General features: G+C 43.2%; 1 protein-coding gene across 1 annotated transcript in view; it reads right to left on the bottom strand.

Moving 5' to 3' along the window:
* Positions 1-15,643, bottom strand: part of LOC122812137 (shiftless antiviral inhibitor of ribosomal frameshifting protein homolog) — a 773,241-nt gene that overhangs the window by 81,599 nt on the left and 675,999 nt on the right. Inside the window, exon 9 of the mRNA XM_044084441.1 lies at positions 13,284-13,492. Within this exon, the coding sequence (XP_043940376.1) occupies positions 13,284-13,492 (209 nt within the window). The remainder of the gene's footprint in view (positions 1-13,283; positions 13,493-15,643) is intronic.

Below are 15,643 nucleotides of genomic sequence, written 5' to 3'. Positions count from 1 at the left end.
GCCCTCACCAAGAATGATACCACGGTATAAAGAAAAAATTCTCAATTTCAACAATTGGCTAAGTTTCTGGTGTCATTCAAAGGGGATCCAGTGTCTGTCCTCCTGGGACGACATGCTCGACAAGCTACGCTGCTTTGCTAGAGACGGCTTGCACCTGTCACCCTTAGGCTTTTGAATACTGGCCAAGGTTCTTGCTACCCCCATAGTACCTTTTTTAGGCAAGGCTCAAAAGACAAACCCACCGCCGTAAATAGCACAAGTAACAAAAAACTGAGAGTAATGCTACTCAATGCCAGAAGTCTGAACCTCAAAATGCACGCACTCGAGGAACTCCTCAGTATGAAGAAAATCGATATATGTGCAGTAACAGAAACCTGGTTTAAGGCTCCAGAGAGCACCCCAGCACTACCAGGCTACAACTCATACCATACATTTCGGCCACAGAACCCAAATCAAAATACAAAAGATGGGGGCATATCCATATTCATCAAGGATACCCACACCTCCAGGTTAGTGGCACAGCACAATGCTTCAGAGATCATCCACTTGCAACTAACAATGGGCAAAACTGCAATTCAAATTGTAGCTTGCTACAGATCACCCACCATGTCCCAGGACCCCCATTCCACATTTCTGGAAACACTGGGAAACATAAAGGTCCTACCAAACACCCTAATATTGGGTGATTTCAATTACCCAAACATTAACTGGGAGAACTACTCAAGTACTAACTCCCCTGCCCAACATTTCCTAGAATTTATAAACTCAAACGCCCTGGTTCAACTGGTCAACACACCCACCAGAGGTGACAACATATTTGACCTGGTCATCACCAACATGGGCGACCGGTGTTCCACACTGGAGGTCAATCCCTTGCTGGTTAGATCTGACCATAAACAAATCACTTTGGATATCCACATTCCACCCCCACCCCCGGACAAAAAAAACACTGTCAAAAACTTTTCAAAAGCAAACTTCACATTACTTAAGACTGAGGTGGAAAGTTTTAAAGCTCCCATGCTGAAGGATAACACTGTCCAAGCTGCAAAGTCCTTCACTAATGCATTCTACGGGCACCTACAAGAATGCATGGATCATGCCATCCCAAGCATGAGCACCCAAGACTCACTCCTCCAAGAAAAGGAAACCAGTCTGGTGGACTCCTGCCATAAACAAGCTACACAATAAAAGGAGGAAACTAGTACAGAAAAGAGTAAAATCCCAAGAAGGCAAGACATCCCTGATCAGTATCAGCAAGAAACTTCAATCCGTCATAAAATCATCCAAGGCGAGCTTTGAAAGAAAAATTGCCAAGGACTCCAAAGATAACCACAAGGCATTCTTTAGCTATGTCAAGAATCTAAGCGGCAATACTCAGATCTGCTCGGAGTTAGTGCAGAATGGCATAAAATACACTTAACCGACCGATATCACCAATATCCTGGCAGACAAGTTCAGCGCAAACTTCACCCCCCTCTCATTCCCAAGAGGGCCCATAACCAAACCAGAAGAATGCAGAGTCCCTGAAATCACAGACACTCAGGTTAAAACAGCCCTTTCCAAAGCCAAAAATACAGCATCAATGGGACCGGACGGTGTCCCAGGCTGCGTCCTACACGAGCTCAAAGACGAACTAACCCCTCACCTAAACACACTGTTCAAACTCAGCCTCTCCACAGGCTATGTACCCATAGAGTGGCACACAGCAGCGGTTATTCCACTTCACAAAGGTGGAGCCACAACAGACACCGGGAACTATCGCCCTATAAGCCTGACTAGCTTGGTCTGCAAGGCTATGGAGCGCATCATCATAGAACTCATTAACAGAGACATTGGGAACCTCCAAACACTGGACCCTACCCAGTTCGGCTTTGTTAAGGGCAGATCATGCCTCCTAAACCTGGTGGACTTCTTTGAGACAGTTACCATGGCTATAGATGAGTGAAAAGTGGTACACACAGCCTACCTAGACCTCGCAAAGGCCTTCAACATCATTCCACATTCTGGTATTATAGACAAGCTCACCAGCCTGAACATAAATCCCTACATCACAAGATGGGTTGCCAACTGGCTCATGGACAGAACCCACATGGTGAGAGTTGCGGGAGCTACATCCGACTCTAAATCGGTTACAAGTGGAGTTCCCCAGGGCTCAGTCCTAGGACCACTCCTTTTCGGCATATACTTCTCAGAGGTACAGGCAAGCACAGGAGGACTATGGCTGACCAAGTTTGCAAACGACTGCAAACTAGGGGCTATAATTGACTCTCCGGCTGACACAGACATCCTCCAAAAGGGTCTCACGGAGACAGATACCTGGTGTCAAAATCATGGCCTCAAGCTAAATGCCAAAAAGTGCATAGTCATCCCCTTTGGAAAAAACAAAATACCCACAAACTACTACATAGGTGGTAGTCCCCTAAATACGGAAGACGTGATAAGGGATCTGGGGACCCAAGTAGACAGTAATCTCACCTTTGATCATCACATTGCCAAAGTGGTTAGAAAATCCTTCTACATGACCCACCTAATCACAAAAGGGTTTGCATTCAGATCAAAAGAGGTCATTGTGCCCCTCTACTCATCACTCATCAGACCCATCATAGAGTACAACGCCCCATTTGGGATGTACCTTACAAGACACCTGCAACAGCTGGAAAGACCTCGGAAGTACCTCACCAAGAGGATCACTGGCCTCAAACAGATGCCCTATGCAGCTCGACTGAAGAAATTACAGCTGTACTCGGTTGCATACCGCCTACTCAGAGGTGATCTCTGCCTGACATAGAAGGCCATGTCCAACCCAGAATTAATGGACATGCTCCACCTAAAGAAAACCTTATCCGCATGAGCCACACGCTCTAGGGAATTCAACCTCACCACAACAATAAATAGGATGTCCTGGATGGATAGATTCCTGTCCCAGAGACTTCCCATGCTTTGGAACAAGATCCCAATCTACATTAGGCAGAGCACCTCGCTAACACTCTTCAAAAGAAATCTTGACGAGTGGATGGGAAACAGAAAGTTTATCTCGGGGATCAATTCATTGGCCCTGCTGGACAGAGGCACAGGGAACTAATCTTAGGGGGTGGCGAAAGCCAACACATTCTGGCTAGGCTTATAAATACCTTCGGGCAGATAGCCTAGTACCTACCTATGAACCTGTATATAACAACTCTGAGGTTACACAATAGTGGAGAAAAAGGGGATCTCCACTTTCATCGACAGTGGTTTCAGCAAACTGAATTTGGTTTCTTTGAGTTCCCTGACATTGACTTCAGCAGATTTTTAGTCTCCCACCTGATCTTACCTTTTATACAGTCTGCCCATTGACTACGATGGGAGACTGCATCTTTTCAGCCATATTAACTAACATGGCTAACAGTGTGAACTTAGATGAGTGACTCAACTGTGTAAATTCCTCACTGCAGTCATTTCTGGGAAAGACCACATGGATAATTAAAATAGGATGCTCCCCTGGAATGTCTCATTATGGCTGTAGAGACAGCTCACCGTGGTTATCCTACAGCCGTAAAGAATCACAATGGAGGGCCTGTCTCAAAATCAGAAAGCCACCACCAGAGTTAGCAGAATCTGTTAGCAAACACATTTATTTATTTATTTGAATTTGTTTACAGGGAAGGTCCACTTGGTCATAGTGAGCCCGTTTTCAGTAGAGGTCCAGGAAGAAAAACTCCACACTAAAATGAACAATACACAATATAAGCACATCACAATATATAATGTTCACAGTACATAACAAATAATACAGTAAAGTAGATCAATATGAACAGTGCAATGCAACAGGAGGGTTGCAGATGACTATTTAGAGTCAGTGTACAGTGTTACAGTACTATTTTAAGGACACGGTTTACAGAATTACAGTATAAGTATCATAGTTATTGGTAAGTGATTAACACTTATGAAGTTATAAGCTTGAATTTTAGGAGGTTAGTATAGCAGACAGTGCCAGCAGTCTAGTTAAGTAGGAGTTAAGAGATAGAAAGAGTTACATAAGAAAAGTAATAGAATTTGGTGAGGTAGTATAGAGGAGGGAGTCAGGTTTTAGGAAGTCCTATTTTGGCACATGTGCACTCCCAAAAAGAGGAAAGGTGTTGCCTCAGGGACTTTTTAAAAAGAGCTAGACCGCTAGTAGTCATGATTGATGGTGGTAGGGTATTCTATAGTTTTGAAATAGTAAAATAGTAGAGCGGCTTGACCAGTTGAGAGGTTTGGTTTTTCAACATTCAAGACTAATTGGTTTTTGGATCGAAAAGGTCTATTTGGATGGTACAGAATAAGTAGAGAGGATAGGGCAGGGAAATATGATGGTTTGTATACACATTTGTCTGCAGTGATTAATTGTAAATATATAAGATAACGTGCAAGTTCCAGCCAATTTCGTCGGCGTAATGTGGAACAGTTGCGATGAAAATTTTGTGTTGGTTACACATTTAGCAGTTTTATTGTAGCCTGTGTCTAGTTTGGATTTCTAAGAGGAATGGATATCGGTAAGGAGAGGGGCACCATATAGTAGAAAAGATAACAGAAAGGAAGAGGCTACGGACAGTTTTCAGAGTTGTTGAGAAAGTAGTTGGGTCTATAAAGGACACCCACTTTTTGATATATTTTTTGATATTGCTGTGAATATGTAAGTCAAATGTTAGGTTTTCATCTATGATGACACCTAGTAGTTTTGTATTTGAAACAACTTTGATGATGCTGTTATTCTGAGAATGAATAGTGAATTGATTCTTGTTTAAGGTGGTGTTTTTTGGGTGTATATAGCAGGAGTTTAGTTTTGTTGTGGTTTAGGAAGAAATGATTATTGGTCATCCAAGTTTTGATAGAAGTGAAGGCATTTTGGGTGAGCTGTTGCACTTCAGATATGGGCTTAGCAGTGCAGATGATGGTTGAGTCATCTGCGTATTGGATGGTGGTACCTTGAGCAAGAGTGGTGTGAAAGTTGTTTATGAAAATGCTAAACAAAAGGGGAACAAGTATGGATCCTTAGGGAACACTTGTGGTTGTGCTGCGAAATGGTGAGAAAGAATGTTGCCACTTGGTAGATTGTTGCCTATTTGTGAGGTAGTTTGAGAACCAGTTTAGAGCTGGGGGTGGGATACCTAAGTTAGAGAGTTTAGTGAGAAGAAAGGGGTGGGTGACAGTATCAAAGGCCTTAGAAAGGTCAAGAAAAAGCAAAGAAATAATTTTATTTGTGTCTCAGGCCCAGTTAACTGTATCCATGAAGGAAATAACAGCTGTAGTAGTACTGTGACCAGTCCTAAAAGCATGCTGAGTAGGAGAAAGGATTTGGTTATGAAGCAGATAATTAAGAAGCTGAGTGTGAATGCATTTTTCTAATATTTTAGAGATGGGTGAAAGGATAGCAATGGGTCAGAAGTTGGAAAAGTCAGAATTATTTCCGCCTTTATGGAGAGGAAGAATATATGCTTTTTCCAGATTGTAAGTACATGGGACTCCTGAGTAGATCTGTTAAGAAGTATGCTGATGGGAAAAGCAATATAGCTGGCTGATATTTGTAGGAGTTCTGGAAGTAAGTTGTCAGGCGCATTGCTGCCAGGTTTGAGTTTAAGAAGGTTGTTTTTATAGTAGAGGTTGGTATAGATGAAAGAGAAAAACTGGGTAGTGAGGAAGTAGTGGTATTTTGTGAAGATGGATCTGTAGGGTGGGGTTAGTTTGTGGAAAGGTGGTGGTGAGGTTAGCTATGGTATTAATGAAATATGAATTAAAGAGTAAGGCTATTTCAGTGGGTGTTTTATCTGGATTTGGACAAGGATTGTTATTTGAGCCTGGATATATTAAGGAACTGACTGCACTCTAGAAATCTTTTGGCTTTTACTTATGTTGGTTTTGTAGACTACAGTAGTGTTCTTTTTATTTTTGATGAATGGACATTTTACTTGATTACGTAGCTGTTTATATTGGCTGAGGTCAGAGGGATTTTTGGTTTTTTTTTTACTTGCTTTCCATGCTTGGTCCCTGGGTACTCATGACTTGCTTACTGGGTTTGCTAAGCCAGCTGTCATGATTAGTTTTTACTCTCTATTGACCGAGTGGGGCTAAATTATTTAGGACCCTAAGAAATGTTAAGTTGGAGAATTCAACAGCATCATCAAAGGAAAGGAATTTTAGTGCTCTCCAGCTGATGCTTTGTAAAGTTTCATTAAGGGCGGTTGGGCAGAAATTGGATAAGTCTCTAGTTTGCTTATATTGGTGTTTGCTTAGTGTTGGGATGGTTTTATGTATTATAAAGGCAGGTTGGTGGTCACTAATACTACTGCATAGTGTCCCTGAAGAGGAGATTATATTTGGATCAGAGACCATAATCCAATCCAAGACTGAGCCTTTGTATTTGTTATTGTTGGCTGTAGTTATGTTGGTGATTAGCTTGGTAAAGTTATATAGGTTGATGTTAATGGAAGGATGCTGAGAGGAGATATCAAGCCAGTTAATGTTAATGTCTCCCAGAATAATTATTTCATTCTGTATATTATTAGTTGACCAGGCAAGGATTTCTTCTAATATAGGAATATTATTACCAGGGGGGGATGCATCCGACCACAACATAGAGGCTTTAACAGTTATTAATTTTTATGAAGGCTATTAATGTTTAGGCTGTGGAAAACTGCGGTACAGACTTTGCATATGGAAATATATATTAAAGGCCTTTTGATATATCAGAGCAACACCTCCACCTTTTTTACGGGGTCTATCAGATCTTGAGCAAGCGTAGCCAAGGGGTAGAAATTTGGCATCTTTAATGTATGGTTTTAGCCAAGTCTCAGTAGTGGCTATGATAGCTGATTTGTTTTGAATTATCCAGGCATGTAATTGTGGGATTTTGTTTCCAATACTTTGAAGGTTAAGGGTTGTTAAATTTAGAGATTTATAGGCGTTAGAGGGGTTGAGAGAGGTAAAGGCAGGACCTGGATTTGGTTGTATATCTCCACAGTGGCATAAGTTGGAGTGTGTATGTGTGAGAATTATAGGTTGCTGTTTCCTTTTAGTTTTGTAAAGATAATCTAGAGCAGAGTTTGTATTGTTGTTTTGTAGAGGAAGGATTTTCACTTTGGTTTGCAGAATGATTTATGTTGCATACAAACTAGAGGCTATTTTGGAAAAGCAGGAATAAGACTGTGTTTTTATAGATGTTGCAGAAGTAGATTTGCAATATATATAAGTTGTTTGATATGATGTTAATTGTAGCAGAAGGTTCAAGGTTAGAGAGAGTGCGGAGATGGGGAGCTAGTATATGTAGTGTAAAGTTATTGTTATTAAGGTATTAGTAGTTTTACAGGGAAAGTATTTTTGTTTTGGTTTGAGGTGAAGGTGGATGAAGTGGAGTATGATTGGTTAGTTATTAGGTAGTGAGTTAGTGGAGTAGGGTAGGAATGAGTTTAGTGGGAGTGTCTTAAAGAGGATTTGAGATAGGATGGATTTTGACAATGGGATGACTGAAAAAGTGCGACTGGATGATTTGCAATGACGGGAAGAGTTAGGGTTAGAGAACAAATGTAAGTGAAGTGGGGCTGGGTGGGAATGGGAGCAGGGCAGGGGAGCAGAGTGAACCCGAGCATAGCGGGGATGACCCGAGGCCACACATGAGCTGCTTGAAAAACAATCAGTAATACTCAAATGTTGTATACAGTTTACAGTGTGTTTTTTCTTACTTTTTATCTTATTTAACCTTTATATTTGGTAAAAGATTCTTAGTAGTAGATATAAGAGTTTGAGCGAAAGTTTGCCAATGCAAAAACTCCATTCTAGTAACTTTCTAAGTATATAACAACAATATTTAAAATATACCCCTGATTTGATGCCTTTGTCCTTCATTATTTTTTGGCTTTGTCCTTGATTCTTGTACTAAGAGGTTGAAAGGTGCTATTTATGTTTTTTATCACAGACCGGTGAGATATAAAAAGTAGCAATAACTGACGGGTGTAGGCTGCTTGTAGATGAGAGTAACTAATCTTCTTGTTTGTTCAGTTAAAACTCTTAATTCACAGGACTGATGTAAATTTAGATGAAAGAAGCTGAAACACTTCTGGCTACTGTTTAGGTAAAAGAAAGCCGAAATGTACACAGCTGTCAACTGTCCCTAATTTTGCAGAGTGCCCCTGATTTTGCCTCATATTTCATTTTATTTTTTTCTCCCTGCAGTTGACTGTCAGCTGCTAATGGCTCCTCTCCTTATTCACTAGGTCTGGTAGTCCCACCTTAGCCTTCCATGATCTCAAACCATATTCTATCAGGGGACAGTAAGGAAATCAAGGACACTGGTGCAGCATCACACTGCCGCCAAGCAGTGTGCCCGAACTGCTGCTGCCTCAGAGCAGTCTCCTTACCAAGTCCACAATCACTGCCCTCAGGAGGTGGATGCAGACTTCGGTGCTTGCACAATTTCCCAAATGAGTGGCTTGCTGCTCGTGCAACATGGAACTAGTGTGGCTAGTACCCACATATTGTAGTGAGCCACAGCTGCTATTTCCCTTCAAGACAGGCAAGTTTATATCAGCCACTTTCTCTCATCATCCCTCTGCAGCCCCTCTTGTGTTTTACTGCTAATCGAACATGGGTCATTTGGAGTGCAGTAAAGACTTTATCCCTCTATGCCATAGGACCACATTTTATGAGGAACAGGCTTAAAATAAAACATGTGTTTTTCTCAAAAAAAAATGAGAATTTCAGTCACTAAATAATGACAGCCATTTGAGTTTCAGACTTCATGTCCTTCACAAAAATGCATGCTAATTCAAAAACTGTTATTCTATCAACTTTTTAAGTATATACGAGTAATAATTAGAATCTGTCCACAATTCTGGGCCTTTTTCCCTGGTTACGTTTTATCTTTATCCCTGATTCTTGTAATTAAGAGTGTGACACACTCGTCATAGGTGACTCCATAGTCAGACACACTGACATCCCACTCACCAGATTGAGTAAGGAGAAGGTCACAGTAAGCTGCCTGTCGGGCGCTAGAATCCACCACATAAGGCAAGCACTCAGGTCACTCAACAGCAAGTACAAGTATGACTCAGTCATTGTCCATGCTGGGGTGAATGACCTGAGACGTACCTCCCTGGACTACATGAAAAGAGACATAGAGGAGCTCTCTGATTATGTAGCCCAGGCAGGTATGACCCTGACCTTGAGCAGTATCCTACCTTCACCAAGAATGATGCCACAATACAGAGACAAGATGATCAGCTTTAATAATTGGTTTAATCTCTGGTGTCATTCAAAGGGGATCCAATGTCTGTCTGCCTGGGATGACATGCTGGACAAGCCACGCTGCTTCGCAAGGGACGGCTTGCACCTGTCACCCCCTAGGCTTCCGGATATTGGCAAAGGCTCTTGCCACCCCCATAGTGCCTTTTTTAGGCAAGGCTCAAATTCTAAACCTACCACCCTAGAACACAAAAAAGAAAAAAAACTAAGGGTAATGCTGCTCAATGCCAGAAGTCTCAACCTCAAGATGCATGCACTCGAAGCCCTTCTCAGTATGGAGAACATCGATGTCTGTGCTGTGACTGAAACCTGGTTCAAGGCTCCTGAGTGCACCCTGGCACTATCAGGTTTTACCTCATATCATGCGTTCCGGCCCCAAAATCCGGACCACACCAAGAAAGGAGGGGGGTATCCATATTCATCAAGGATACCCACACCTCCAGGTTGGTGGCAACGCACGAGGCATCGGAGACCATCCAGGTGCAATTAACCATAGGCAAGACTGCTCTGCAATTTGTAGCATGTTACAGGCCATCCTCTCAAACTCAGGAACCTCACACAGCTTTCCTGAAAACACTGGAGGGGATAAATGTATCTCCAAACACCATCATATTAGGTGATTTCAACTATCCGAATATAGACTGGGATCATTACTCAAGCCCCAACACTCTAGCCCAAAGGTTCCTAGAGTATATAAACTTTAATGCCATGGAACAACTAGTCACCATCCCCACAAGAGGAGAAAACATACTAGATCTCATCATCACGAACATGGGGACACAATGTTCAACACCGGAAGTATACCCCTCATTGGTGAGATCAGATCATAAACTAATCTCACTGGAAGTCCACATCCCGCCCCCACCCCAGATAAAAAAGACCACAGTGAAGAACTTCTCAAAAGCCGACTTCACACTTCTTAAGACTGGTGTGGTTTCTTTCAAGGCCCCCGAGCCAGCGGAAACCATTACACAAGCCGCTGAATCACTTACAAATGCCTTCTACCAGCACCTTCAGGACTGCATGGATCAGGCAATCCCAAACAAAACAAAGACTCTTTGCACCAAAGGCAAGCACCCAGTCTGGTGGACCCCAGCCATAAACAAGCTCTACAATAAAAGGAGAAAGCTACTACAAGATAGAGCAAAATCCTTAAAAGGGAAGACACCCCTGATCATTATAAGTAAAAAACTACGATCACTCATAAAATCATCCAAGGCAACTTTTGAGAGAAAAGTCACTAAGGACTCAAAAGACAATCATAAGGCCTTTTTTAGCTATGTTAGGAACCTGGGAGGAAACTCCCAGATATGCTCAGAATTAGTTCAAAATGATGTAAAATCACTGAACCAACAGACATTGCCAACATACTGGCTGACAGGTTCAGTGCAAATTCTCCCAAAGGAGAGATATCTATACCAGCGGATTGTAGCCCCCCAAACATCTCAAATGCTCAGGTGAAAGCTGCTCTCTCCAAGGCGAAAAACACAGCATCTATGGGACCAGATGGTGTCCCCGGTTGTGTGCTCCACAAACTCAATGAGGAATTAAACCCGCAGTTAGGGCAGCTGTTTAATCTTAGCCTCACCTCAGCATACGTACCCAAGGAGTGGCGTACGGCAATTGTGGTCCCACTTCACAAAGGTGGTGCCTCCACTGACCCTGGAAATTACTGCCCCATCAGCTTAACAAGCCTGATCTGCAAAGCTATGGAGAGGATCATAATGGAACTCATAAATAAAGACATAGGGGACTTACAGACATTGGATCCAACCCAGTTTGGCTTTGTCAAGGGCAGATCATGCCTTTTAAACTTGGTTGACTTTTTCGAAACAGTCACCAAGGTCATTGATGAGGGCAAGGCAGTCCACACAGCCTACCTTGACCTTGCAAAAGCTTTTGACACAATACCCCACTCAGGTATCATTGAAAAACTCACCAGCTTAAATGTAAACCCATACGTCACAAGATGGGTTGCAAACTGGCTAAGTGACAGAACCCACAGGGTCAGAGTTGCTGGCGCCATGTCAGACTCCAAGCCGATCACAAGTGGTGTCCCACAGGGCTCAGTTCTGGGCCCCCGCTTGTTCGGCATCTACTTTTCAGAAGTACAGGCAAACACAGGAGGATTATGGCTGATAAAGTTTGCAGATGACTGCAAGCTGGGCGCCATAGTTGAAAACACATCAGACACAGATATCCTTCAGAAGGGTCTCATAGAAACGGATAACTGGTGCCAGAGCCATGGCCTAAAGATAAACGCCAAAAAATGCATAGTCATACCCTTCGGGAAAAACAAGGTTACCCCTAGCTAGCATATAGGTGGCAATCCACTAAGCACAGAAGAGGTTATCAGGGATCTGGGGACCCAGGTTGACAGCAACCTTTCGTTTGACACTCACGTTGCCAAAGTAGTTAGGAAGACCTTCTACATTGCCCACCTGATCATGAAGGGATTCACATCTAGATCAAGGGAGGTCATTGTTCCCCTGTACTCATCACTCATCAGACCAATGATAGAGTACAATGCCCCATTCAGAATGTATCTTACCCGACACCTGCAGCAATTGGAAAGGCCCCAAAAGTTCCTCACCAAAACGATAAAGGGTCTCAAAAATATGTCTTATGCTGCCCGACTGAAGGAACTCCAGCTCTATTCAGTCGCATACTGTCTGCTCAGAGGTGACCTGTGCCTGACATACAAGGCCATGTCCAACCCGGAATTAATGAACATGCTCCACCTCAAAAAATCCAAATCCAACAGAACTACAAGAGCAAGAGACTTAAACCTTAACACGGTTATAAATAGGACGTGCTGGAGGGACAGATTCATCACCCAGAGACTCCCTATGCTGTGGAACAAAATCCCGGTACATGTGAGGCAGAGCACCTCGCTGGCTTTGTTCAAGAGAAATCTTGACCAATGGATGGGAGATCGCAGGTTTACCCCAGGGATCACCTCAGTGTCACTGCTGGACAGAGGCATGGCAAAATAATGGGCATAGTATCCTTCAAATGTAAGGGGTGGTGAAAGCCACAAAAACTTTGGGCTAGGCTTATAAATGCCCTAGGGCAGATAGCCTAGTATGAACCTATGAACCTATGAAAAGTATTATTTTTGTTATGACCAGATGAGATGTACGGCAAAATGGTTATAACAACTGGATGAGGGGGGGGGGGACTGCCTGTGGCTGAAAATAATTTTATTTATTTAGTTATTTAACATTTGTTGACCAGCAAGTCCAACTAGGAAAGAGCCTATTTTCAGTGGAGGGCCCTGGAGAAACACTCCAGATGTATGTATTTGGAAATAAATAACTTAACCTTTTGTTGTTTCTGAGTTTAAATAGCTTGTGCCTGGAGGACTAGTGTGCATTTATGTGAAATAAGTTGAAATACCTGGGTTACTGCAAATTTACGTGAAATCCATTTCAAATACATTATTTGTGTTCCTAGTCATCTCTTTATTGACTTATATACATTTATTACAATCAGATATCAGATGTATGTACAGTCAAAATGTGCTTGAGTACAGAGGATGTTCTTTAATGGGAATGGCGGCCCCTCTTGCCATGACCAAGTCAAGAAGTCAGTAGTCTAGCTTTGCAGGACTAGTGAGTGTTTGTTTAAAGCAAGTTATAATACTTGACTGTGGACATTCAGATATTTGAGGAATACAGAATCAAGTGAATTTAATTGATGGGTACAAACTTTTGTGGATTATAAAGACAATAGTTTGAACAGTTCTAAATCTTAAAGGTGACTCCAAAAGAACATGTGCCATTAATGCCTTGTCCACACAAAACAGTATGTGACGAAGAGTGGGAGGATCCATGGCTTGAAAACCACACAGGGCACAAGGTACTCTTATTCTGCCATTGACTGCTCAACCCTTTTCAACTAAGTGCTTATTAAAGTTAACATTTTTTAAAAAACAAACAAATAGCTCAATTGCAAAAGAATTAAACAGATGGCAGGAAATGGAATCTCTGTGAATCAGTATGAGAATTTATTTTTTAGTTCTTTACCTCTACGGTTGTAGCAGTCCTCAGCAAAACAGCCGTGATCTCTCTGAGGTTGCATTACCATCCTCCTTTGCTGTTGTCGCATTGCCACCATTCTTGGTTGCTGGTACCTGTCATCTGCAGCTCTAGACCGTGGGGGAATGATTTCAGTTGGAACTACCTGAGACCGACAGCCAAAGCACGATGCTGGCAAGCCCATCTGGCCATATGCTCTGGAGGAAGATAAGACAGGCCATGGCAGACTTAATATGTCTAAAGTAAACAGCTGATATAAAAAGGCATAAAATGTTTCACAACACTGGTGTATTTATCTAACATATGCTTCTACATATGACTACAGTTATATTTTGTCCCAATAACTTACTATTACAGACCTTGCTATCTTCTCACTATGATGTTAGAATTGCATTCTACTATACTTTACAGCCACATTTCAGAACAGCAGAAAACTCATTTGGCAAAGAAATTAAAATACCTTGCTGACTGTGTTCACAGATAAAAATGGTGGAGAAAAAAAAATGAAAGCATTGCTGTTTTCTTGTTTACAATTTGGCGCCCTCTTAAACGTTGCTCTTAGTTTTGCAAAATGATGTAAAACATACCCCGGGATTCATGAAGCTCGGCGCAAGGCCGGTGTAAGGCTTGCGCCGGCGGTGCAGTGAATAGTCGGCATAGCAGCGCCATATGCATAGTAATGAGTGCGCGCCGCAACCACAGACACGTGCGTAGGGCACATGAGCGAGCCCAAGTAGGATGCGTCCGGAGGCATGGCCAAGCCGGCAGGCGATGAGCAACCTAAAGTGCTGACATCCACAGGCCGCCCGTAATAGTAACCGCACCAGCCAGGGCCCGTGGAGAATGAAACGTACGCAGACTATGCAACATAGTACCCGTCCCAACAAAACGGAGAACCAAACATCAACCCATGAAGCCCCAAGTGTACCCGTCCAAGGAACAAAGGATAAGCATAATACCGTGTCCATCCCGCAATGCACTGTCAGTGGGCATACCCAGTGAAGGTGTACCGCAGCATGTCAGCGCGCCACACCGACATAGAAGTAGCGACATGGGCATGGTCACCAGCAGTAGTGAGAGTACACAGCCGTTGTAGCCGTGTCGATATAACAGCAAGAAGGAAACAAGATACCCTAAACACAGGCAAACATGTGCATAGCAACATGTACCACACCCAGCAACGTGCTCATCGCATACACATAGGACGGCGTATGTCTAAGCGTAATATCCAGAAGCAGAACTCATGCATTCAAATGTAATACACAATAGCCCCAGCATAGCATGTATCCCGCACCCATGTACGACCGTGCACCCAACCCAGCTAGCAGCCTTGCGCAGCTGCACACCTACACACAATGGGCATACCTGAAATGTGGTAAGAAGTATTGTCTTAGGCAGTGCCACGCGGGCAAATATGTACCCCACATGTTAACAACCCACCTCAGGTACAGATATCCAAATGGCTGCATGTGAATGTGTCGGCAGAATGTGTACATCCCGCATGTGGTATGGACTTGTCGAAACCCCATAGGTGTGCACACGCCACGGTGCACATAACTGTACACATCTGGACAAGGCGGTATGTTCAACCACCGTACCGATGATTAGCTATGCAGACATGTCAAACACAACACATATAGCGGAACATCTGCCTACCAAACAGGATGCCCTAACAGGGTGCCACAGGCACAGAAGGGGAAGGTGGGACATCACATGTTGAGAGTAGCATTGCCGGATGGCCAAACACCCATGGCCAACGCAAAGGACGGAATAACATGCATATGCCCAGATGGATGTGTATGTCATAGCATGGGAATAGGCCAAGCCAACCACCATAATAGCCATGTGTACCACATACAAACAGCCAGTAACACGCAGTAGTAATGCATGAAGGCATACATGACTGTGGGAATAGCACAGGACATATGGCACGTGCCAAGTGTAGATGCATGACACAAAAGTCCAGGATGGGGCCCCCTGCAAAGAGGAACATGTGCCAACCCCACCTCCCACAGATGTACCGGCAGTGAAAACACATGCCAAACACACACCAACACTACCGTCTATCCCACGACAAGAACGGAGGCTGGTCAAAGACCACCATGACGCGCGCACAAACAGGGACACGTGTAACCGTTGCCTTAACACCCCCCCGTAGCCCAAAGAATAATAGAATGGACATATGCATGTAATGCTGTGAAGGATGTGTGGTAGTCCTCGGTATCACAGAGGTAGGGACACAGATACACTGTAATCAACCGTGACGTATGTGCACTGTAGACAGCATACCTGCAGGTAATACAGAGGTCAATCACGTGCCACAGAAATATACACATGAGAAAGAGGAT

The sequence above is a fragment of the Protopterus annectens genome, chromosome 9.part0, assembly GCF_019279795.1.
Source record: "Protopterus annectens isolate FY-2018-M chromosome 9.part0, PAN1.0, whole genome shotgun sequence".
Classification (NCBI taxonomy): Eukaryota; Metazoa; Chordata; order Ceratodontiformes; family Protopteridae; genus Protopterus; species Protopterus annectens.
Note: the sequence above shows the minus strand (reverse complement) of the source record. Positions and strands in the feature narration are given on the sequence as shown.